The sequence below is a fragment of the Xenopus tropicalis genome, chromosome 6 (genome assembly GCF_000004195.4).
Source record: "Xenopus tropicalis strain Nigerian chromosome 6, UCB_Xtro_10.0, whole genome shotgun sequence".
Lineage (NCBI taxonomy): Eukaryota > Metazoa > Chordata > Amphibia > Anura > Pipidae > Xenopus > Xenopus tropicalis.
Window position 1 is genome coordinate 62,073,129 of NC_030682.2, and position 26,518 is coordinate 62,099,646.

At 38.4% G+C, this 26,518-nt stretch overlaps 1 protein-coding gene across 2 annotated transcripts in view; it reads left to right on the forward strand.

The window, feature by feature from the left end:
• Positions 1-7,060: 7,060 nt before the first annotated feature.
• Positions 7,061-26,518, forward strand: part of bbs9 (Bardet-Biedl syndrome 9) — a 160,187-nt gene continuing 140,729 nt past the window's right edge. Inside the window, exons 1-5 of one of the 2 annotated variants that reach the window (XM_012964735.3) lie at positions 7,061-7,292; positions 13,607-13,729; positions 17,575-17,725; positions 20,363-20,427; positions 22,715-22,828. In XM_012964735.3, the coding sequence (XP_012820189.2) occupies positions 13,618-13,729; positions 17,575-17,725; positions 20,363-20,427; positions 22,715-22,828 (442 nt within the window). In that variant the 5' untranslated portion in view covers positions 7,061-7,292; positions 13,607-13,617. 2 annotated transcript variants of the gene reach the window in all.

Consider the following 26,518-nt stretch of genomic DNA (forward strand, 5'->3'; position numbering starts at 1 on the left):
GGCTTAAGAATAGTGATGTTCAGGGGACCAATACTTTTTAAATGAAGAGTGGAGGTGCAGGCATTCATTAGAAAGTTTGTCATCCAAGTCATTTGGGTACTGACTACATGGGCAAGCAAATCCTCATTGTTAGTGGGCTCATTTTTACAAATAACCTGAAATGATCATTCACTAATTTATAAGCCTCTGCTCTTTTTCTAAACTCATGGGACATTTTATCCAGGGAGGGGAGAAAGGTGTTATCTCTGAATCTCTCTCTTGGACTTTGTTGTGTGTGTCCTTGGAGGCTAACATCAAATGGAAGCTTTATCTTTCTTGGTCTTGCTGTAGATGAATCATAATCTTCAAGCCCAGCTAACACTCTAGCTCCTCTGTTAAACTTGATTCAAAAATCAACCCTGCTATCTTGCACAAGTGTGTTGAGACCATCATGGAGCTTTTTTCCCATAATAACACAGAAGAGTGTGATATTTTCAAAAAGAAATACTGCACTATATTTATATTTTTTAGTCATTAAGGATGAATCATTTGCTTGTTCTGTAGAAATAGCTTCATTGTGATGTTATCTCTGTAATATCTGTTGTTGTCAACAAAATCTTGTTCTGCTAACTTAAATTTTAGGTACTCCTCAACCCAACTACAAGGTAGATAAGGAAGTGCAATTCAAAGTTATAAGTTATACTTGGTTAGATTTTCCAACCTAAAATCAATACTGTAGTCTGTCTACATGATTATGATTTGTATTTCTGCTGTTACCTGCTCTTAACAGCTAATACCAGTTGTGTTGAAAATTGCACTATACACACTGTACTTGTGGTTGTAAATGAGACCAAAATGATGCATGGGAAGCCTACCCTTAAGTCATACCTTTTGCCGTATATATCTTTCTCTTACTGATGTTGTTTCCCCTAGGATCAATTGTACATCGGATGATGGGAGGTGAAACTGGGTCTCCAGTTAGCTGTAGAGATGATCAATGTACATATTTCAGGATTTTGTGCTGCTATCTCACTCATTCACATATCTCTAAGATTTTCTCTTGAGTTAACCGTCCTACAGTCATGTGAAAAATTAAGCACACCATGTCAATTTTTTACTTTTTCAACTTACAGATACTTGATCTTCATTTCAGAAACATTGATATATAAAGGTGATATAATATAACAAATATCATGCACCATTTATTTTATATTACACTGTGTAATTTAAAGAAACAAATGCAAATTTTGATTGTAGAAAAAGTAAGTACACCCACATTTTCAAATAATTAGGTTTAAATGATTATAAGTGTTAAGGGGGTGGATGCCCCCCACGAACGAATGGGGTTTGTGTGAAGGGGTTAATGATCAAGGCAGTGGGGTGGGGGGTGTTGGGCTATTGGCCAGTGGGGTCTGCAGCGCCAGGTAGAGCAGGTCATTGTTGGCGCAACGGAGGTGAGTCACCCGAGGGGTTAAAAGCCACACAGTGGCGTGGGCTTACCCCTTTCAGCTGACGAGCCAGAGGAGCAAGTGCAGGCTGCGCTTGATCCTTCCCAACCCCTTTTCTATGTATAAAATTTATTAAAAAACACACAATTTTATGTAACGCTAAATGGTAAACATGGTAATTCTGGCCTGTTTATGCCAGATTTTGGTTTGATGTGTTTTGGTCAGCCTGCTGAGTTTAACAGAGGCTGATAAATCTTATAATAAAATTTCAAAGGTGTTTTGTAATTGATTTAGTATGTTATAAAATAAACAAGCTGCAGCCTTATTCAGTGGCTTTGTTTCATCATTACTTACCTGCTCCATCTGATGGCTCTGAACTACCAGCCCCAAGAGAGGAACTTGGAAAAACAGCATATTTAAACTTTACACATTTACAGTCCTTGGGATGCCTTTTGTTGTTGAAGTGTGTGGAATCACCATGACTCAACTGAAATAGTTCTTTGAGAAAGACTTAGGTTTGCCCACAAAACACACAGCAGAGGACTTCTGAAATTATGTGCCCTTGACAGATGAGGCAAAGAGAGATTTAGACAGCATTTCACGAGAGCCAACCTTATACCAACAGTAAAGCATGGTGGTTGAAATGTTATGCTGCATCAGGGTCCCAGTAGCTTAACATCATAGAATCCACTATGAAGTCTTTATTGCACATAATTGGGGATAATATGAGATGCATTAGAAGATATTACCCTGGTGCCCCCTGGAATAATAAACATGATGCTCAAAGACAGCAGCATGCTACCTGTTTTCGCTGTTGAATTCAAATAGTACTTATTACCAAGTCCATGGTGAGAGCATTTAGTCTACTTTTATTGGAAACAAAGTGACATCTAGTGGTTGATGTAAAAAACAGCTAAAAGCTCTATGTAATGCTTCTTACAGGGGAAATATACCCCCCTTTTTGACACAATCTGGAATCCCTCTACTTTCCAGAGAATTTATCCACCACCCACTATGGAAAACAGAGGCACTTCAAGTCCCAAGTTACAGTGGAACATGGTAAGCCTAAAGGGGTGGGTGACTGGTGCTCGCTCTGAGACAAACTATCAGCAGTTGGGACACAAGTCCCAACGCTGAGATGTCAATATATCATGGTTTCCTTTCAGTCTGTGGAATCAGTTATGTTTGTGTACAAAAAATATTTATTTCTGGTAGTTTATACAACTTTTATATATAAATCCAACTGAATGAGCTCATGTCAAAAAGGGAGCTATGTTCCTCTTTAATAGTTCCTCCGCAGGTCAGTTGTGTTTTACAGTAGTGTCTCTGGCACACCTTACAGGCATATTGTTTCTATTGTAAAATGCAGCATGGACATGGCCTCTTTTTTAGACCTTTAGAGATGATAAAAGTGAAGGTATGACAATCAGAGGAGTAGAACCACTAGTAAGCCCAGTAATCTGTATGTGCTGAGGCCCCTATAGTTGTGTCTCTCCATGCTCAACTAAACAATACTTTTTTACGTAATATATTTGCACATCATCATTTTCTATGCACTAAAAGATATGTTTGGGTAGGACTGCCTTTGAAGCCCACGTGCCAAAGCCAGAACAAAGGGAAGGAATTCTCCCCATTTTGGGAAAAGGGTAATGCAATTCCATAAAAATGTTTTTTGCTGTTTTACCCCATAATAAAAGGCACTATATTTGCCCAGGTGCAGTATCTCACAGTAACCAATAAAAAAAGTTTGCCTTTAAACAGATGACCAGGAAATGCTACCTGCTGATTGGTTGCTAGAAGTGATGAGACATATAGGAACCTTTACACCATTTATTACAAATCCCCTCTTGAGCAATTCCAATAACACATCCTCAAAAAACATGTACTACTGCATCCATAGTCCTCAAACAGACAAAAAATGTGGGTGTGGCTTAAGAGCACAAAGTCCTGATGATGTCTCGTAATGCACACTGCACATCTGCATTTCTAATTTAGAGAAATTTTAAAACCAGGGGATTGCCATATAGTAACTTACTGGAAAACTGGGGGAATCGACAGCTCTAAAAGTGTTCCTTAGGGGTCCATGTTGCATGTTACGTGTTAGACACAGTGTGCAAAGTGCAACTTTACAGTAAGTGCCTCTTGTCATGTTTTTTTTCCCTCTATAACCGTATTTTCCAGAATTCCTGCATCATTATGGTTGCAAATGGCAATTCTCTTGAGCTGTGCCTACCACAATTGTATCAAAATGAATTTGCCAGAATGGATGCAACTGTGTGCGCTTTATCTCAAACTAGATGCTTGGCACAAGAGTTAAGGTCCCCATACACGGGCCGACTATAGATGCCGATATCGGTCCCTTGGACTGATTCGGCAGCTAATCGGCCCGTGTATGGGCAGAACAGAGCGGCCTGGCCGACCGATATCTGGCCTGAAATTGGCCAGATCTCGATCGGGCAGGTTAGAAAATCCGGTTGGATCGGGGACCGCATCGGCTCATTGATGCGGTCCCTGAACTGACTGCCCCATAACCACAAATGTCATCCGATCGTTTGGCCCCAGGGCCAAACGATCGGATTATTTTTTTTTTAAGTAACTTGCTACCCGATATCGCCCACCCATCTTATAGTGTATGGGCACCTTTACATGTGTGACCTATTCTTTCAGTGCACCTATTGACACAGAGCACTGAGGGAACCCTGGAGTTACAATCAGTGGGTGCAGAAGCAATTGATCCCTAATGGAAGGCAGGAATGCCTTCCATTCGTATAGTGCACCTATACAAAATTACCTTTAATAAGGTGCCTGTTCCTGTGTTTTAGGTACAACTCGCTTGTTGACATAAATGAGCTGTTCAGTTCAAAACCAGACACATGGCAACCCCAAGGCGAAATGTAGGTAAACATGGTCAAAACACACAGTGCTTGCTTGCTACTTCCAACAGCACAATGTGCTGCTGACATTCTGTAAAATTGTTTAAACAATTTATATTCCCTTCCCTCATGGGTTCCAATGTTTTAGTATTTACAATGTTTTTCTACACACCATATGTCTTTACCAGCTTCTTTCTACCGTATATACTCGAGTATAAGCCGAGTTTTTCAGCACTAAAAATGTGCTGAAAAAGTAAGCCTCGGCTTATACTTGCGCATATATACGGTAAATCGATGACATGCGTTTGTTGCGCGTGCACACACCCCTTCCCCCCCTGGATAACTTAATGTGCGTGCTGTCGGGCCAGAATCAGTTCATACTTTATCAGTTCATACTTTACCTCCCCTTGCACTCGGCCGTCCTGGGGGGGGGGGGGGTGCGCGCATCGCGTCAATCGCACGCACGGAGGAGTGACGCGATGCGCCCCCCCCCAAGGACGGACGAGTGCCGTTATCTATTCATTAGGAACTGCAAACCAATGTTGGCGCTGCTGAACAGTAAGCTGCGCAAACTTTGACAACCTCTTTAAAGGCATTATTGCATGAATCGTGTATCAGAGCTAGTTAGCCAGTTCCTGACTGATTGGGCATTCTGGGAGTTGTAGTTTAGTGCATCTAAAGGTCCCACAAATTGTACTTTGCAGCTCTAAGCTTTTTGCACTTTTAAAGGCCTGTGACACGTTGCAGAAAACTTTTCAAGTTTTTAGAAAAGAATGTATTTTGGTATATCTGCATTCAGGAAAATAGTTATTACCTATTAAATATGTATATTAATTAAATTGCCTGTGCTTGGCATGGGTATTTATATAAATAGTACAGGTAATGAGTGATTGAAGCGGCTGTGACAGAGTGGCAGTGACCCCCTCAATGACAGGTCTTATGGTAACCCAACTCTACAGAATGTGTGGGAAATGGGATATGTGACGATTGATCCGCACCCCAAACAGCTTGCCCTTGAAATGGGCCCTAGGCTTATACTTGAGTCAATACGTTTTTCCAGTTTTCTTAGGTAAAATTAGGTACCTCGGCTTATATTCGGATCGGCTTATACTCGAGTATATACGGTATTTCACCCCAACCCCAAATCCTTCCTGGTGTTCTATCTTCCCAAGCTATTTTACCTTTCCACTTATCATTTTATTTAGCTAGTTTGATTGACATTTCAATTGCACCATTCACCGTTATATCCTATTCAGCCTCCACAGAACCTGCTCTCCTATGTCAGAATAAAATGCATTTGTTTGGCAATCAAAACTAAATCCATGGTAACCCATTAGGAACTACCTTTACTACATAGTAAAAACCTATTTAACAACATCCCAACAGTTACATTTCTGTGAATCTGACAGCCTGTACATTATCCCTCTCTACTTTTATGACCTTTGCATACCTCCCAAATAATCAAAGGAGGCACATAAACGCTGTCTGAAGCACACAAGAAACTTATGTCCACTCTTAATTTAACAAAAGAAAACCATTTCTACCTAAATGGAACGACATCATCACAACTAAAGCATTTAATAGGAGACACTGTATCATAGCCATTCATAGTATTCACACCATGATCTCCCAGGATTTCATGACAGGCACATGACCCCCTTCATTTCATGATAGGCATAGAGTGCCCCCCCACTATGAGACACAGTAGGAAGGAGGTCCCTGCCCCATAGAGCTTACAATCTAAGATTTCAAGATATTCAGTGTGCTCCCGCTGCATTTAATGACAAGCACAGCATGTAGCAACCACCCGCAACTATAAATTTTGCATTATATGCAACATTTATAAACTCTCGTAGAACAGCACAATAACCACCCAGCCAACTATTATTCAATGCTCTGTTCTACAAAAGTTTATGCCGGAGTCTGAGATTACTTTCTCTGATGTATGACAGTATGACAGCAAGCTTGCGATGTGCAAAACCACTAAGCTTTTTCTATTGTCAGCCATGTCACAGGAAAGCTAGAAGAAAATACTCGATCAGTAAATACAACGGCCTTAGAAAAGTTTCTTACACAAAATTTCCCACTGCTGTTGGTTTTTATAGTAACAGTAGATGAGGGTGAAAAAAGACATCCATCAAATTTAACCTAAATGGAACCTGCATAACTGCTCATTGATCCAGAAGATGATGACAAGACCCCAAAATCTCAGTTTGCCTCAGAAAGGATAAAAAAATATACTCCAAGATGGCAATTGAACAGTCTTTGGACACAGCCTTCAAAAATCTTGTTCTGCTAATTTAAATTTTAGGTACTCCTCAACCCAACTACAAGGTAGATAAGGAAGTGCAATTCAAAGTTATGTTATATTTGGTTATATTTTCCAACCTAAACCTAACCCTAAATACTGTAGTCTGTCTACATGATTATGATTTGTATTTCTGCTGTTACCTGCTCTTAACAGCTAATACCAGTTGTGTTGAAAATTGCACTATACACACTGTACTTGTGGTCTGAGTTTCAGATTACTTTCTCTAATGTATGACAGTACTGCTCCACGCACTATTAAAAACAAACCCACGCAGATAAACCCAGTCTCTTCACGGACATTTATTCTGCTCTGTCCTAATCCGCTAGCAAAGCCTGTATATGACGATAGGAATCTGCAGCTCAAAAGTATTACTTCCGGCCGCACAAGCGCATTTGCTTGCATTTCAGCCCCTTTATAAAGGAGCCCTGCGCATGCGCAAGTTCACATCCTAAGGCTAAGAATTAGTGTTGAGACTACCAGTCCCATAGTGCCGTGCGTCAGTCGTCGTTTGGTTGTACTTGTTACCCAGGCAACCTAGCTAAGATGGCGACGGCTTTGGGTGCAGAACCTTCTGAACGAGGGTAAGTAGTGGAAAAAGGTATCTGGGCTGGAGTGTGAAGCTACACCGAGTGACATCAGGCACTGTTGGCCAGAGGGCAAAAGGCACTGAGTGAACAACAGGTTAGTTGAAAGGCAATGCTATTTATTTGTCATAAATTGCAGTTTTAACTTAATCGTGCACTGTGATTGTCATATTTTTGTATACTGTCATTGCACATTTGTGCTTAAACTCTGCGTCTTTTTCACTTCTATGATTGATTAGTTTGATAATTCAGTGTTCCTTTCTTTTATATGTATTCTTATCAGCAAATGTGTGCAGAAATCCCACTGCGATTAAGTACACTGCTGGATTAACAGAGAAAAATATATGCCTGATTACATTCTGCCCTGTCAACTGGCGTTTGACAGTAATTGCAAAAATCGCAAGGCACTAGAGTAAACGTTTTGTAAGTTTTAAGATGTAAATACATGGAAGAACTACTGTTAATTGAATTAAATGCAATTTTTTTTCCTCTCTGCTTGATACACATGGCTGCTCTTAAAATGCTACCATTTTTCTTTTCTGCTGCAAATATATGCTGCAAATAAGTTATGTTCCTCACTTTAGTAAAAAAAAAAATATCAGAGTTTTCTTTTGTAATGTATGATCTTTGTATTGTATTTTTATTGTGCTGGTCGAAATACATTCATGTAAAACTTCAGGCAGTCACCATTGCCTGTTCTTACTAATTTTAGTATCCTTTATAATGGCATATTTTATTAAATAACAATATTTAACAGCACCGTGTTGCAATCAGAATGTGACTACTTGTCCTGGTTTACTTCCCAATCATTGAAAGGACCAGTAACATAACAAAAAAGTGAAACTGTTTTATTTACATTCAAAGTTTGTATCTGTTCATCCAGCACCTAAAAATAAACTTTTTTTGGCAACTGATCTCCTGTTGTATATGAGAAAAGTTTTTACTCTATAGTCCTGTATAGAGCCTTAGGGCTCTGGCACACGAGGAGATTAGTCGCCCGTGACAAATCTCCCTTGTCACGGGCGACTAATCTCCCCGAACTACCATCCTAAAAAATGTAAGTCGCCGGTGGGATGGCACACGCTGCGCAGGCGATTTCGACAAATCGCCGAAGTTGCCTCGCGAGCACGTGTACTTGACGTCTGTTTATCTTCCTGTGTGATAACTAAACCGGTTGTATTTAATGCAGCTTATCTGTTTTTTGCTGTGTAGCAAAGAGACTTTTTGCCCTATTCAGCTTAAGGGCTCTGGCACACGGGGAAATTGTCGTCCGTGACAAATCTCCCCGAAATGCGACTAATCTCCCCGAAATGCCATCCCACCAGCGAAAATGTAAATCGCCCGTGGGATGGCATACGCGGCGGTCGCGATTTCAGTGATATCGTGGAAGTTGCCTTGAGAGGAAACTTCCGCGACTAATCTCCCCGTGTGCCAGAGACCTAAATGACTGTCCCCATGGTCACACAGCAGTTTATTTATATAAACTATAGGGGTGGTTCTGAAGCTAACAGATATTTTTTAGAAGTGCAGAGTATAGAGTGGCACCTCTCGGTTCTAGCTACCCTGGGTATGGGGATGGGCGGTGACATCAGGGGCTATGACGTGGTAATGATGTGGCCCTACAGAGTAACTGCACATTACATTTAAATGCATAGAAAACTTTTTCATTTTTTGGTGTTAATGTTCCTTTAATTCAGGTTGCCCAGCTGACCCATGATGCTTAAAATCGCGATGTATTTCTCTCTATTTACTCCCATCTGCTCAAAACCTAGCTGTAATCTTAGCATTCCTAAAAAATACTGTTCAATTTCTTTACTTTCTTTTGCCGCAACATTTTAGAAAATCTTGTTTATGTTTATAGCTCTCAAAGGGGTAGTTCACCTTTAAGTTACATTTCAGTATGTTATAGAATGGCCTATTCATAGCATCTTTTCAGTTGGTCTTCATTTTTTATATTTTTAGAATTATTTGTCCACTTCTTTTGCCTCTTTACAGATTTCAAATGGGGGTCACTGACCCTGGCAGCCAAAAACCTATTGCTCCCTGAGGCTACAATTTTATTGTTATTGTTACTTTTTATTACTTATTTTTTTAGTCAGGTCCTCGCCTATTCATGTTCTCAAATGCCTGGTTGCTAGGGTAAATTGGACTCTAGGAACTTGATAGTTGATGAAATTTCAAGCTGGATAGCTGCTCATAAAAAGCTGAAAAATGCAAAACAACAAAACATTTAAATTGAAGGCCACTTGCAGATTGCTTCAGAATATCACTGTCTACTTAAGCTTAAGCTGGCCATACACGTGGCGACCATTGGTCGCACGAAACATCATCAGATCCGCCACACACCATTCAGGGCTGAATCGGCAGGTAAGGAGGTAGAAACAATAGGATTTCTACCTCCTTCTGCCGATTCAGCGCTGAAGGGAGATTTTGGTCAGGCGCCTTCTATGGCGCCCGATCAAAATTTTCAAACTGGTCCGATCGGCGTGTCGGCCGATATCAGCAGCTTCCTGCGATATCGGTCGACTCGCCGACATACCATACATGCACCGAATATCGTACGAATATCGCTGCGTGTATGGCCACCTTAATTGAAAGATGAACTACCAATCCAAGAGACCTGCTATCACTAGTCTTGACACAGCTTTTCACTTGTCTTATGGTTCGATTATGGTGGGTGTTGGGAATGGAGTACAAGGACCTGTACCTTCCCATACATACAGTGCTGTACTCATGATGCTGAGGGAGACATGTAGGTGTCTTCACACCTGCCTCCTACCCATCCCCTAACTTGCTCGACATTACAGGAAAACTGTACCCCCAGAAGGAATACTTAACCTACAGATAGTTTACAGTATGTCATATTACTTGGCCTATTAAAGCTTCTTACTAAACTGTAATATATATATATATATCAGCAAATATTGCCCTTTTACACCTTTATCCTTAAGCCACCATTTTGTGATGATCTGTGTGCCTCCTCAGAGTTCCCCTGACAGGAAATAATGCAGCTCTAACTGTAACTAGAAGAACTGTGGGAGCAAAAGACAAATATATGTCCATTAACTGGCTAATGTGACCTGTCATGTATGTGTGCCCTTGGTTTGTATTTTTGCACAGTGAATCGTACAATCCCAGGAGGCGGCCCTTTATTTTTAAAATGACATTTTTTTTTAAATTTAGGATTACCCAATGGCACATACAGGTATGGCATCCATTATCTGGAAACTCATTATCCAGAAAGTTTTACATTTTGAAAAAGCCATCTCCCATGGACTCAATTATAAGCGAATAATTCAAATTTTTAAAAATGATTGCCATTTCCTTAATAATAATAAAACAGGTCCTTGAACTTGATTCCAACTAGGATATAATTAATCCTTATTGGAGGCAAAACAATCCTATTGGTTTATTTAATGTTAAAAATATATTTTATAGCCTTAAAGGACAAGGCAACGCAAAATATAATTTTTTGCCTAATAAAAGAAACCAAAATTCTTAGCAGCTTTGCAATATACATTTATATACATTGTAACACAAGGCAGCAGAATGACAGACCTGTATTGCTGGAGAAGCAAGTCCTTTGCAACATTGTTTAAAATGTAACAACCAGGAGTTCAGCAAATGCTTCTTTCAATAGCAATTACATTTACAAATAACGTTTAAAGCGTTACAAATTTTTAATTATTTCATATTGGAAAGTTGCTTAGAACTATGTTTTCTTTCATTATGCAAAACATTATTTTTGGGGTTGACATGCCCTTTAAGGTATGGAGATCCATATTACAGAAAGAAATCTGGAAAACCCCCATGACCTGAGCATTCTGGATAACATGTTCCATACCTGTACTACTATAAAAAGTAAATTTTTATTAAAATGGTTGTGAAGTCATGCTAAGTTTCCTTGTGCAGGCAACTTCGGAAAGCTGAAGCCATGCATAGGCCTTTCTGGCAATCCCTATTGTTGTCTGTGGAATGGCATTTCGAAGGGGTTAGCCACCCGCGGAAGCAGAGATCTAACGCGGACGATTAACTTGCTCCATGGGACATTAACCTAAAGGCAGCCATAACAATCGCCTTGTGTATGATGCTGCCCAAGAAGTATGTGGCTGAATATCGTGTATAAAAAAGCCAGTAGGTGAAGATCACTAAAGCAATACAGTCCTTGATTCCCTTTACTCCGGCGATTCCCTTTATTGCCGGTGGAAATGTTTTTTGGGGGGATTAGTCGCCTGTAATAAATCTCTGCTACCACGGGCGACTAATTTCCCTGAAAAACCTTTCCAAAAGGGAATCAATACAGAGACTAATCGCCCAGTGGGCATTACCCTAACGAGTTAGGTGGCACTAGTACCTCAGCTTTTGCAGGGTTCAAAGGTGTAGGAAGCAAGTATACCCAGGATGCAATTGCTTTCTGAAATTACTTGCATTGGTATTCTAGCACTTGCACCCTGGGCATTAATAATTTGACCCCTTATCTTTATTTTCAAAGTTGCTTTTCCAGTTCCGCCTCCTCCTCATTCTTCTCTGTGTTGGCAGTCCTAAGGGCTCTGTCTTATGTGCCCTGCTCTTTATGCTTTACGCTACATTTGTAGCACACTAATGGGTATGTTTATCAAAGTATGAATCCAGAGCTCACCACAGAAAAATTCACCCAATTTATTTTCATTCCTATGGCATTTTTGAGGCTTATTTATCAAATGATGAACTCTAACTTTCATACATTGATAAATACACTCCAAAAAATCCCATAGGAATGAATAAAGTGCTGGTTAATTTGTGTGTGGTGAGCTCTAATTTCACACTTTGATTAATCTGCTCCAAGCAGTTCTGAACCTGTCTAAGCAGTATGTTTGGTGGCAGTTATGATAGCAAGGATAACAGAAGTGAGGGAAAAATAACTGTTACAGGCACTCTTCCAAAATGTAATTCTCTATATTTCAGCCATCATCTTCCCTAATCTCTCATATTTCATTTACAGTTATGAATGCAACCTTTTCATTCAATCACACAGGTTTAAGCACTTACCCCAATATGTAATAAAAGACACTAAGTTTGTCCAGGAGCAATATACCGTTGCAAGTAATTGATTTTAGCTGTTGGTATCACTTTTAAGAGGCTTTGCTTGATAGAACATAAATTATAATTATGTGTTTGAATTAATAGGGGACACATGCATAAGTACTTAATCCTCATTTGCAGATTGTAAGCTCTTTGGGACAGTTGACTAATTTCACAGAAAATCTTTTATCGTCTATTCTCGTGAATTCTGGTGCCTCTAGGGCCTATTTTACTAACAGGCACCTTTTCCATTTCTGACCAAGGTAATTTGTGCATGCACAGATGCAATAAAGAATTTAATACATATCATCAAAGCAGTCCAATAAGTGATGGTCAATATAGATAGTGGTTGTGAGGAGGGCTGTTTGACATATATATTAGTGCACTGGTTCTGTGCATTTTGCCTGTATTTTCCTTGTATACAGCCATGTAGAGTTTATTTCTGTAGAGTTTCTTTTCTTCAACTAAGCTTTTTTGGCATAGAAAAATGAAAAATAAATTTAGAATTCCCATCATATAAGCAAACATTAGTGTTTGCAGTCTTTGTTTAAACATTATTTATCTTTAATAACTCTAAAAGTGTGTGTATTCAAACATATGTTGCTTAGATGAATCATATTCCCCTCCTCCCAGATTATAACCATAGTTAAGAAGATTCTAGACACCCTGATGGCTAAGAAGATTAATAAGGCTTCTGCAGCAAGGACATTTCTTGCTTCAGTTTTCTCTTATGCTAATCTTTCAGTGTCCAGTAAATACCTGAAACACTATTAGAAATCTAGATATTTTCTCGTTGTCTTTTCATGAAAAAACATGTGCATGATTAAAGACACTGGTTCACAGTTTTCTGCCTTTTCCCACATTTGTTGTTCATATTTGAATATGTTTATTTTTAAATGAATAATGTTTACTTCCTTTACACAAAAATATAATACAAATTTTTTTTTTTTTTTAAGTAAATCACATTTGTTGTTTGCTTTGATTACCGATTTGGTGATAATTAGTTATAGGATAGACGGAACTAGTGTTTGAAGTTTGTTTAATATTTTTGTATTGTATGGATCCATTATCCGGAAACCCTTTATCCGGAAAGCTCAGAGTTATGGGAGGGGCATCTTCCATAGACTCCATTTTAAGCAAATAATTTAGATTTTTTAAAATTGATTTTCTTTTTCTCTATAATAATAAGACTTTACCTTGTGTTTTGATCCCAGCTAAATTATAATGAATCCTTATTAAAAGCAAAACAATCCCATTTGAATTATTTAATGTTAAACCCCATTAAAGAACTGCCTTTTTATTTTGCATAAGTATAATATTAACCCAGAATATTCCATTATTCCTTTTTAGAGTTTTCAGTAATGTCATTATTCAAAGCACGAGACTGGTGGTCAGCCTCACTAGGAAAGAATGAAGAGTTTGATCAAGGGTGTTTGTGCGTTTCTGATGTTGATAACAGCGGAACTGGTCAAGGTATGCCTGATGAACAAAATGTTTTTGCAGTATACTTAGTGATAAGTACCGTATATACTCGAGTATAAGCCGATCCGAATATAAGCCGAGGTACCTAATTTTACCTAAGAAAACTGGAAAAACTTACTGACTCGAGTATAAGCCTAGGCATCCATTTCTTTTAACACACCTGCACACTAGCTTGTGTCCGAGTAGTAAGGGCAGCGCCGGATTACTTGTCCAACCGGCCAACCATGTTATCATTTTAATTTGGGTGATTAGAAAGGAAAGGTTTGCATGTAGTACAGTGATATCCCGGCTCCTGCAATGTCATCCAGCTGTCTGTACCACAAGCACACCCTGATCAAAGGTACCTGTTGTGTTATCCCGCTCGCACCCCCCCCCCGTGCAGCCCGTACGAAAGCGAGCCTGTGTTATCCCAAGTATTTTTGCTTTCATTATACATCACTAAAATAGAAGTAATGTGCCTTTGAAGTTGCCTTTTGTTCTACTTTAATAAAAATTTCCTTACAAGCATAGCAAGCACCGACCAGCCACCCATTTCCTGCTGGCTTTTCCCAGGCTATCCAGGAGAGGTGGAGCTCTGAATTTTGTAGTATAGAATGCCAGCCAATCAGCAGCCAAGGTAGACATGACCGAACTGCAATGCATGTTGTTTGCCTATTGTAACACAAAACCAGACAGGATCTATAGGGAGCTGTAATGTTTAAAATCAGTTATCCTTTTTTTTTTTTTGTTAAATTCTATATGCCATTTTAATACTGCTGTTTGCAAATACAAAAGATATAAATGCAGCACGTGCAGCCTGTACCAAAGCGAGTCTTTGTTAGCTCGCTCCCACCCCCCCCGTCCAAAGGCAGCTCGCACTCCCCCCATGCAAAGGCAGCGCGAAATACCTTGCCTCAGCATCGGGCACATAGCGGCATTCGGCGCGCACGCACACGTGTGTTATGTCGCGCTCTGCGTGACGTGCATGAATGCGCGCCGAATGCTCTAGCCGCGCTCGATGGCTGCAACAAGGTATTACGGGCTGCCTTTGCAGGGGGGTGATCGCAGAGTCAGCGCGCACATGAACACGGGTCGGGCGGGGGCAGGGTGGTCGTGCACGCTCGTCGGGCAACGGGGGGGGTGCGTAGGGCAGCGTTACATCAGCATCTACCGTATATACGCGAATATAAGCCGAGGATTACTTTTTGAGCTCTTCTTTTGGGCTGAAAATCTCGGCTTATACTCGAGTATACACGGTAAATATTTGTTATTATACATATAAACTTGTGAGACATAAGTGCTTGGAAAGGGAAACCAAAATCAGAAGATAGTTACAGAGTTATTTTGAGTTGATAAAAGACACATGTACCACATACATATGCAGTGCTTGAGTTTCCAAAGTTGCCTCACAAGGAAACTTCAGGTGACCTCAGAAAATGAAGCACAGCATATGTTTTTCACCTGTTGGTTTACAGAAGTTTCTTTTATCCCCTGGAAATTAGGGATGTATATAATGCACTTTTTTTAATTTGGTGAAATACCGAATTCAGCATTCAAATCCTAATTTGCATGACAGAATTCTGGGAAATAAAATTGGTAACTTCAATAGTCACATGGTCTAAAGCAGGGGTCCCCTACCTTTCTTACTTGTTAGCCACAGTCAAATGTAAAAAAGACTTGGGGAGAAACACAAGCATCATAAAAGTTAATGGAGGTGCAAAATAAGGGCTACGATTGGCTGTCAGGGAGCCTCTATTCACACTATCAGCTTACAGGAGGCTTTATTTGGTAGTAAATCTTGTTTTTATTCAACCAAAACTTGCCACCAAGTCAGGAAATCAAAAATAACTACCTGCTTTGGGGGCACTGAGAGCAACAGCCTTGGGGTTGGTGATATAGCAGCTTGCTGTATCGTAATTCAATTGGAGCAGGAAAGGAAATTATATTAAGGACTTCTATATTGCTTCTCTATTGAGGCAACTTGAAATTTTGATGTCACAATACTTCTGGTAAGGTTTCTGCTTGTAATCAGTTAATAGGAACAGTGAAGGTTTGTGTGACAAAGGAGATGTCTACTTTATAAACAATGAAGGCATCAATTAACAGAACTCTTTGCCTTACTGTCATTGTTTTTAAAACTAATTTTAATGAATGCACTACTTTTTGTAAGAGGATTCAAAAAGTACTTCAGTTAAGGGCTGTTGCAGGTGGGTAGATTAGTCACCCGCGACAAATCTCCCAAATCGCGGGTGACTAATCTCCCTGATACGCCATCCCACCGGCTTGAATGTAAATCGCCGGTGGGATGGCATAAGCGGTGCAGCGATTTCCCGAAATCGCGGAAGTTTCCTCTCAAGGCAACTTCCACTATTTCGAGAAATTGCGGCGCCGCATATGCCATGCCACCGGCGATTTACATTCAAGCCGGTGAGATGGCATATCGGGGATAGCCATCGAAAAATAATTTTTGCTTAATCAAAGAAAATTTAATTTTAAGCAACATCTCAATATACATTGATTAAAAATGTGAAATAAAATCTTGAAAAAAGGGCAGACAGAAACTACTTTAAAGTGCAGTTTCATATACTTAAAAATTGTTAAAATGTTTAATCAAGGCATATTAAAAAGTGGCTTACAATTACATTTTTTTGTGTTATGGAAATAATGAAAGGAAAATTGAAAAAACATTGAAAAACGTTGAAAAACAATCTTAGTGGACATTCCTTTTAAACTCTTTGAAACACTGGTTAGAGGAACAGTAAAACTGAAAAATGAAAGTAATTAAAATGTACTGTTGCCTTGTACTGGAAAACTGGTACAAATATACTACTGTGTAGTCATGGGGGGTAGCCACTCAAACTGTAAAAAAAGGAGAAAAGGCACAAGTTACATAGCAGATAACAAGCTTCTACAGGAGTTGTCTGCTATGTAACCTGTGCCATATAGCCCCATTTCAAAGGGCCCCATAAGCGGCTCCATAGCAGCTTAGTTATATAAACTATTGTAGTGTTGAAGCAAACACACAGTTTTGGCAGTGTAGAGCAACAGTATGTTATATTTGAATTACTTTGATACATTTTAATTTTTTGGTGTTACTGTTCCTTTAAGGGTGCTGTGATTTGTTGCTCAGCTCAGGCTCCAGTTAAAGGGAAACTATACCCCCAGAATGAACACTTAACCTATATATATATATATATATATATATATATATATATATATATATATATATATATTGGTTATCAATAAATACTGCTTTTTTTACATCCTTTACCCTGAGCCACCATTTATTGATGGGCTGAGTGCTCCCTCAGAGATCACCTGACAGGAAATAATGCAGCTCTAAATGTAACATAAAGTAGTGTGGAAGCAAAAGACAGAACTCTGTCCATTCATTAGCTGATGTGGCCTAGCATGTATGTGTACTGTGAATCTTATGTTAATTGTTAAACTGGCAATTTTCTATTTAGGATTACCTAATCATACATATTACTAAAAAAATATATTTTTATGAAAATGGCTTGTTTAGATGTAGCGGGGCTTTACATATAAGCTTGCAATATATTTTTATAGAGTCCTACATTGCTTGGGGGTATAGTTTACCTTTACGTTCTTTTTTGCCATATTTTATGTAAACACACATATAATATTAATAGTCACTCTGCTAAATTAAATTTATATCCATGAGAGTAAATAATCAATCATTCATCCCATTTGACTTTCAGGCTGCCCACCACCATCTCCACCCAATGCACTAGGTGGAACATCAGCCTTACAGTTCTTGTACCACTTTTTTTTTTTCTAATTTCGATGTATGCACTGACAAAGATCCCCTAACTAGTACATTTTTATTTTCTCAGATAAAATAATAGTGGGCAGTTTGAGTGGCTACCTCCGCATATTCTCTCCTCATCCATTAAAAGCTGGAGATGGGATGCAAGCTGAAGATTTGCTGCTAGAGGTACAGCTGCGAGATCCAGTGCTTCAAGTGGAAGTGGGAAAATTTGTGTCGTAAGTGAACTGTTTTTAAAACTATTACTGTATCATTACAGGTCACTGTACAGCACATCCTTTAAAAAGACAGGAAAATTGTGGCACTCAGCAGTTGGCTCACTGTGTAGCAGATAAATCAAATTTATTATGTATGTAATTTTATATTATTTTAAAGGGCTTTATTAGCATAAATAGATAAAACTAATTATGGACAAAAACACTTGTGCAACTAAACACATTGCAGCTATGGTTTATCTAGCTGCGATTTGTTATTCCAAGTGCAGATCTAAAAATCAAAATTACCTGCAGGTAATTGAATACAATTACTGAAGTATTTAGTTCTTCAACTTGTGCATAGTGCTAATGCACCAGTTCAGCTTACATTGATTTCTAAACAGTTACACAGTGGTACAATAAACAGGAAGCTTAGATACAGTGAAGTCCTGGAATTAAGACATGCTTTAAAGTAGAAGGAAAGGCTAGTAAAAAGTTAATCTCAAGCTGCAGGCATACCTTCGGTTGTCTCAATAGTGCCCTTAAGTCTCCCCATATTTTACCTGTTCAGAAGATCTCAAGCCAAACAGGAAAAAAAAACGCTGAGCTGGGTAAAGAGGATTCCCATAATGCCTCGCTCCTGCATTGATTATGTGACCGAGACGCTGTAGGCGACGCATGCGCATTGCTCGTTTTCAGTGTGACAAGCAGGTGCGCTCCCCCCTCCCCTCCCCTGGCTCATGTGAAATGCAGACACAATGAGAAGCACAGGCAAGCACTCGAGCAAGCAACGGGGAGCGAGTGGGGGGGGGGGGGGTGCAATCGGGGTGCTGTTTGATCGCCACGGGGGGGGTAGTGGGGGAATCCAAGATGGCGGCTGCGAGAGGCTGCAAATACAGGTAAATTAATCCCAATTTTTGGGAGAAGTGACGATTATTTTAAAAAATAAATTTGTTGATTTGCTATGGGCAAGGGGGCTCTACACTATGTTAAGGGCTACAGTAGTAGCCTTTCCTTGCTCTTTAAGGAGTTGTTACTTACAGAGATACCTTAGTGTGTTGCTTTACACATGGAACAGATTTGCACCTACTTAACTGCATGCTAATGCTGTTGTTGACAGTGTACTGGATATTATTTCTCTTGCACATTAATTGACTAAGAAAAACTATCACTGCAACTTGCGTGCAATCAACCAGCATGAACATGTACTTTTTATTTCTAAATTACACTGCCTACATTGCAAATAATTCACGCTACTAATTAAAATTTTATTCTTGAATCAACAAATGCATTTTTTTAGTTGTAATATTAGTGTGTAGCCAGCCATCTCGGTGTATTGTGCCTGATTCTGAGCTTTCAGAAAGAGCCAGCACACAACCAACAACTTTGCCTTGAGGCCTGCACTGGGCCTCTACATTTAAATATCTAGGTATAAATATATGTTGACCTCCACAAATTCACAGAGCTAGAGTCTCCCCCAGTACTAAATACACTAAAAACAAGGTTAAAGTGGACCTGTCGCCTTTCACGTTTACAAAATAACCTATAAAATGCAAACCGCATCTTTCAACAACTTTTTATCAATCTCCGCTATCTCTGTAAGCAAATCCATTTTTGCCCAACCCACATCTGTACTTTACTAGATTGGAAGGGGCCTATGATGTCAGTCCTACGCCATCTAATCTAATCTCGCTCATAAACTGTTAATGAACTGACATGCATAGTTCCTCACTTCATTAAAGCTACACGAGATTCATAGCCTGAACTTGGGAGGGGAAGAACAGAAGGAGCTTCAATGTAGGATACTAGGAAATGCTGGATTTAATGTATTTTGGGTGCCACCACTTCTGCTCCTCACTGTATAATGTATTTAGGATATGAGGTTATGGTTCATAAAAGTCCACTGTATATTTTAGCTGGCAGAAAAATGCCTGAAGCCCCCCTAAGTTATTGGGAGGCAGTATAGGCAATTTTGCCTGTTTACCCACTAACCTTCAGGACAGTACTGGCAGTGCTATTAGCCCATGGAAGCGCTATCAGTTCATGCAGCTAGATCCTTCAGCAGAGATCTCAGGGAGCTGCTATCCTGTTACCTGCCTATTGTTCTGCTGATTTGCCGCTAGGGCCTGGAAAAAGAAGCGGGTCATATTACCGCAACTTGCAGCACAGCAGTAAAGGGTGACTGAAGGTTATTAAAGCACAAGTCACAAGGCTGTGGGCACATGGGAAGCAAAGCACATGTCTAGCCCCAAGTGAAATCTGAAAATTAAATATAAAAAAAAAGTGCTTGATCTTTTAAAAAATGGATTACAGTGCAGAATACTGCTGGAGGGGTGCTATTAACTAATGCATAATATTAATGCTATGTACTTTGTTATATTTGTGTTTAGCTTTTGTTATATTTGTATTTAACTTTTAGCATATGTTTGACATATTAAACATCCAAAATGAGTGCTTAGAAATCATACTTTATATATTTTTTTTTTGCTGAGTTAATTTGCAATTCGAAATTCTCTGTGACAGTTTAGCCCCTCCATGGATGCCTGCAAATCACTTTATCTCAGACACACAAATGATTATGGCTGAATATGCAGTATATGGTTTATATTTATAGAGGTGATTGAATTGTTACTGTTTAACATTTTTACATTTTATTCACAGTGGCACAGAAGTTCTTCATCTTGCTGTATTGCATCCCAGAAAACTTTGTGTTTATTCTGTGTCAGGTAATTGTTTTTAAACATTTTCAATTAAGTTAATTACACTGTGTATGTTGTGTAGGGTTGTTTCAAAAAAGGTCTGAGGGCAAAAAAACAACCCAAAAGCTGTAACTAGGACCCTTAGCTTTTGTCAGTAAATGCCAATAATTTAGTAAAGGATCCCGTATCCGGAAACTTATTATTCAGAAAGTTCCGCATTACGGAAAGACCATCCCCTAAAAGGCTCCATTATAAGCAATTCATTCTAATTTTTTCTCTGTAATAATAAGACAGTAGCTTGTACTTGATCCCAACTAAGATATAATTAATCCTTACTAGAGGCAAAATAATCCTGTTGGATTTATTCAATATTTAAATGATTTTTAGCAGACTTAAGTTATGGAGATCCAAATTACCAAAAGATCCGTTATCTGGAAAACCCCAGGTCCCAAACATTCAGGTCCCATACCTGTGCTGTAATAAGGTGACCTTTCAATTTCAGATGATTGATTAATACATATTTTCAGTGTTTTATCACCACTTTTAAATCTGAAAATGCATACATTTTTAAAAATGGGGTGCATTCTAAACAAATCAGATATGTTCTTCCATTATTATTTAAGAAAGACACAGTGTCCTTTTGCAGGTACAAGATATTATTATACCCTCTTCTTCAAAGGGCATGTCAACCCCAAAAATAATTTTTTGCCTAATAAATGAAAACCTGATTCTAAGCAACTTTCCAATATGAATTTATTAAAAATTCTTAGTGCTTTAATAGTTATGTGTAAATGTAATTGCTATAGAAAGCAGCATTTGCTGAACTCCTGGTTGTTACTTTTTAAACAATATTGCAAATGCCAGGCCCTCCAGTAAGACAGGTCTGTAAAATCTGCTGGTGTTTGTTACATTGTTTCAAACGCCAGAGCCTCCAGGGCAGAGAAAAGGACAGGCAACCACTGCTTTTAATAGCAGTTATATATACAAATAATATGTAATGAATGTATATTGCAAAGTTGCTTAGTTACTAAGTTACTAAGTTTTCTTTAATTAGGCAAAAAAATTTTGGGGGGTTTACAAGAATGTATTTAAATAAGCAACACCAATAATTCTACATTAAAGTAATTAAAGATTTAATACTAACTAAATCTAGTTTCTACTAAAAAAAATCTGGTAAACAAGATTTGGAATATTGTCTCTTTCTAGTAGATCCATCTACTGGCTGCTTTTTATTCTTCTGTCTTTGCTTCAGGTTGTCCAGTACTGTGGTAGCCTAAATATACAGTACATAGTAAATCAATCAATTTCTTACAAGCACAATCAAAACAAATCAGCAGTCCACTGAGAAGCACTCTTTATAATGAGCTGCTCACAAAAAGTGTTGAAACAGTAGATACCAAAGGATGTTTGGCGCAAATAATATTCATTAAACTAGTTTTGAAAAATTGGGTATATTTATACATTATAAACATCACTTCTATACATTTTAATAAGCATATCTATATTATAGAAATGGGAATATTATAAACAGATTTAAAATAAATAGCATTACCAGGCTCAGTGTTGTAATATTGCAGTTTCTATATGGTATGTTTGTTAAATAAAGTGTCTAGAAGGGATATATGAAACAATAAATGTTGGAGTTACTGTTCCTTTAACATGTATCACTTAATCATTATATGTGCATGTGTATATTTGTTTACTTCATTGTTTGTCCACTTGTTTCTACTATTATCTTAATGCAAAAAGTGTACAAGATGGCAAACCTTTCTTCAGTGCTGTGGAATATGTGGTGTTTGGAAATTTTGCTAAACATGCTAATTAGCAGTTTGGAGGGGAAATATTTCATATGTGGGGTTTCTAAAAACCTCATTTTTGATACCAAGCTAATACAGTCATGGCCGAAATTGTTGGCACCCCAGAAATTTTTCCAGAAAATCAAGTATTTCTCACAGAAAAGTATTGCAGTAACACATGTTTTGCTATACACATTTTTTCCATCCTTTTTTGTTCTGTTCCAATACACAAAAAGGGAATAAACATGTGTATAGCAAAACATGTATTGCTGCAATACTTTTCTGTGAGAAATACTTGATTTTCTGGAAAAATGTCTGGGGTGCCAACAATTTCAGCCATGACTGTTTGTGGTATAAAGTTCCATAATCTTTATATTCTGGATTTGTTTTCTTTAGTTTCTGTAAAAATTATAGTGCTGTATACCAATATTTTGGAGTAAACTAATTAGAATTATAATTTGGCTTTTACATTTTACATGTAGCAAAAGTTTTCTTTAATTATTGTCCTCAACTTTAAGGCACACTGGGGAATGTAGAACATGGAAATCAGTATCAGATTAAACTGATGTATGAACACAATCTTCAGCGAACATCATGCAACATGACTTACGGGCCCTTCGGTGGAGTAAAAGGTATTTTATGATAGTAGAAATATACATTACTCTCTATTTATATGTGTGTGTGTATATATATATATATATATATATATATATATATATATATATATATATATACATAGTGGATATAAAAAGTCTACACACCCCTGGTAAAATGTCAGGTTCCTGTGCTGTGCAAAAATGAGACAAAGATAAATCAATTCAGAACTTTTTCCACCTCTAATGTGACCTATAAACTGTACCACTCAATTGAAAAACAAACTGAAATCTTTTAGGTGGAGGGAAGAAAAACCAAAAAAATAAAATAATGTGGTTGCATAAGTGTGCACACCTCCTTCTAACTGGGGATGTAGCTGTGTTCAGAATTAAGCAATCACATGTATAATCATGTTAAATAGGAGTCAGCATACACCTGCCATCATTTAAAGTGCCTCTGATTAACCCCAAATAAAGTTCAGCTGCTCTAGTTGGTCTTTTCTGACATTTTTTAAGTCGCATCCAACAGCAAAGCCATGATCCTCAGGGAGCTTCCAAAGCATCAGAGGGATCTCACTGTTAAAAGATATCAGTCAGGAGAAGGGTACAAAAGAATTTCCAAGGCATTAGATATACCATGGAACACAGTGAAGACATTCATCATCAAGTGGAGAAAATATGGGCCAACAATATCTGGCAAGCACTGGCTGTGTGGTACATGTAACAACAAGCTCCCGTATTCTTCATATGTCTGGGCTATGGGGTAGAGTGGCAAGACGAAAGCCTTTTCTTATGAAGAAAAACATCCAAGCCAGGCTACATTTTGCAAAAACACATCTGAAGTCTCCCAAAAGCATGTGGGAAAAGGTGTTATGGTCTAATGAAACCAAGGTTGAACTTTTTGGCCAAAATTCAAAAAAATGTTTGGCGCAAAAACAATACTGCACATCACCAAAAGAACACCACACCCACAGTGAAGCATGGTGGTGGCAGCATTTGGGGCTGTTTTTCTTCAGCTGGAACTGGGGCCTTAGTTAAGATAGAGGGAATTATGAACAGTTCCAAATACCAGTCAATATTGGCACAAAACCTTTAGGCTTCTGCTAGAAAGCTGAACATGAGGAACCTCATCTTTCAGCATGACAGCGACCCAAAACATACATCCAAATCAACAAAGGAATGCCTTCAGCGGAAGAAGATTAAAGTTTTGGAATGGCCCAACCAGAGCCCAGAAGTTCTGTAATGATTTATCTTTGTCTCATTTTTGTACAGCACAGGAACCTGACATTTTATCAGGGGTGTGTAGACTTTTTATATCCACTATATATATATATATATATATATATATATATATATAACAGGACATCTCTTTTTAACTTCAGACTGATATTATTTTCATCTGAGTTATTATAGTTTTTTAAATAGTGTGTATATAGAATAGAACGCTTAATGGTATAACTCTTACTTCTGAATGTAGTTATTAAATAAAGTAATGTTCTTTACCTGAATAAGGAATAAAAATACATAGAATATGAACTTTATAATAAAAAATAAATAATTGGTGACAAATTGAATAAATATTATTCATGGTGTTTGCCACTGCAAGTTTTAAGAACAGTCAGCATCGAACAATTCTACATCTTCATCATTAAAATAATATATTTTTCTACAATATTATATCTTATTGTTGTGAAGCAAACTTCAACTGTTACTAGAGCAACAGCATTGTCTTGCCAGTATGACTGCTTAAATCTGTATAGCTGGTTTATGGGATTACCTAAATAAGCAATGATGATGCGGTAATTTAGTAGGAACAATTAACTGTTATTTTCCATGTGAAGCTTTTTTAAATTGGAAATGTTTCTTTCCATTCAACAATTTTAACTTTTCATGTAACACAGGGGATGTTATCAACTGTTCTTTGTGGAATATATATTGTTGGCACGAGCAATAAATCAGAATAAAAGTAATCTTATTAGGAATTAAGGTATTTCGTTTGAGATGAAGAAAACAGTGACAGGATGTGAGTCCCTGGCACTTAGCCACTACATGAAAATTTATCAGTTTGGAGTTGTAGAAACTAGAGTGATAATCCCAGGTGCGTTCTTTAGTAGGGATGTTAGTAAAAAAATTTGTATCATGGGATATATAAAAATGTCGGCAGAAAATTCTGCAGTGATTGCATGGACTAAGTAATTTATATAGGTACATGATACATTAAGAGATTTAAAAAGAGATTTTTTCCATTTTAACATGTTTTACAGTATTTTGGGTAATTTATTTCATGCGGCTAACTTTTACAAGCAAGAGTTAGGCTTAAAAATAAATTTTTGTTAAAATATTTTGAAATCTGTGTTCTGTTTGCAAGCCTGACTCTTGCCTTTAAAAGTTAGCCACCTAAAATAAATGACACAAAACTCTAGAAAACATGTTAAAATGGAAGAATAAATCATGAAGCAATGATAGACAAAATATGAGATGCTATTTATGGGTGGGTAGATAAGCTACAGTCCGTAACCTCATTATGAATGGCAAAGTGAAGTTCAGAGATGGAGGGAAGTTCTTCTACCAGTGGGAATATTTTCCCACTATTCTTGGCTTAGTAGGAGCCATATGGGTTTTCCTAACAATTAGTAGTATATTGAGTTGCTTGTCAGAGGTTTGAGCTTAGTTCTATACCTTGTAACTTTTCTAGAAGCTTCTTAATGTATTGATTTTTAGACCGTTATCATCTGCTTTGGCATTTGCAAGTGTAAGCTCTGTCTTGATTTCAGATCAGTTAGAAAAGTCTTAGCTAGCTCCTCTTGGGACTGAAATTCAGTTTGTTTATAGAACTTCACATGGAAGTTGACATTTTATAACATGGAACTATGCTCTTCTAGGTTATTATTAAGTGCCATGTGGTATGAGACACAGTAGGAAGGAGGTCCCTGCCCCGTAGAGCTTACAATCTAAGTGGTTGGGTAACATACAGGCACAAAGCGGAAGGTAAGAGTGCATCAGGTATGGGCATTTGCCCTTAAGCGCAGGACTAGGCAAGATAATGTCTTAGTGCTCCAGAAGGTAACAGCTGAGCTTTTTCTTAAAGAGAGTGGGTGAGTTTTCCCTACGGAGGGATTCAGGGATAGAGTTCCAGAGGTAAGGAGCAGCGAGGGAGACGACCAGGAACGTGCAAGGAGACCAGTGAAGAAATGTAGTGAGGAGCAGAGGAGTGAAGGGCTTTGAATGTTAGCAGAAGGATTTTGTAAGCTATCCTCTGCTTAACAGACAACCATGCAAGAGCGTTTAATTGAGGCTGAACAGGTTCCCTCTTAGGAGAGAGCTGGAGGATCCTGGCAGCAGAGTTTAAAATTGATTGCAGGGGAGAGAGGTGGGAGTCCGGGAGGCCGGTTAGTAGGAGATTGCAGTAATCTAAGCGGGAAAGGATAAGGGCATGGATTAGTGTTTTAGCTGTTACTTTTGAAAGAAAGGGGCGTATCTTGTCAATATTGCGGAGGAAAAAACGGCAGGTTTTGGCAGTGTGATTAATATGGTTAGCAAAGGAGAGTGACTGGTCAAAGATAACCCCAAGGCAGCGTGCAGAATTTACAGGGTTAATGGTCATGCCATCAATAGTGATGGTGAAAGGAGGAAGAGGGCCAGGTTTGGGTGGGAAGACCATGAGTTCGGTTTTAGCTAGGTTAAGTTTGAGGTGGCGCCTGTTCATCCAGGAGGAGATAGCCAGGAGGC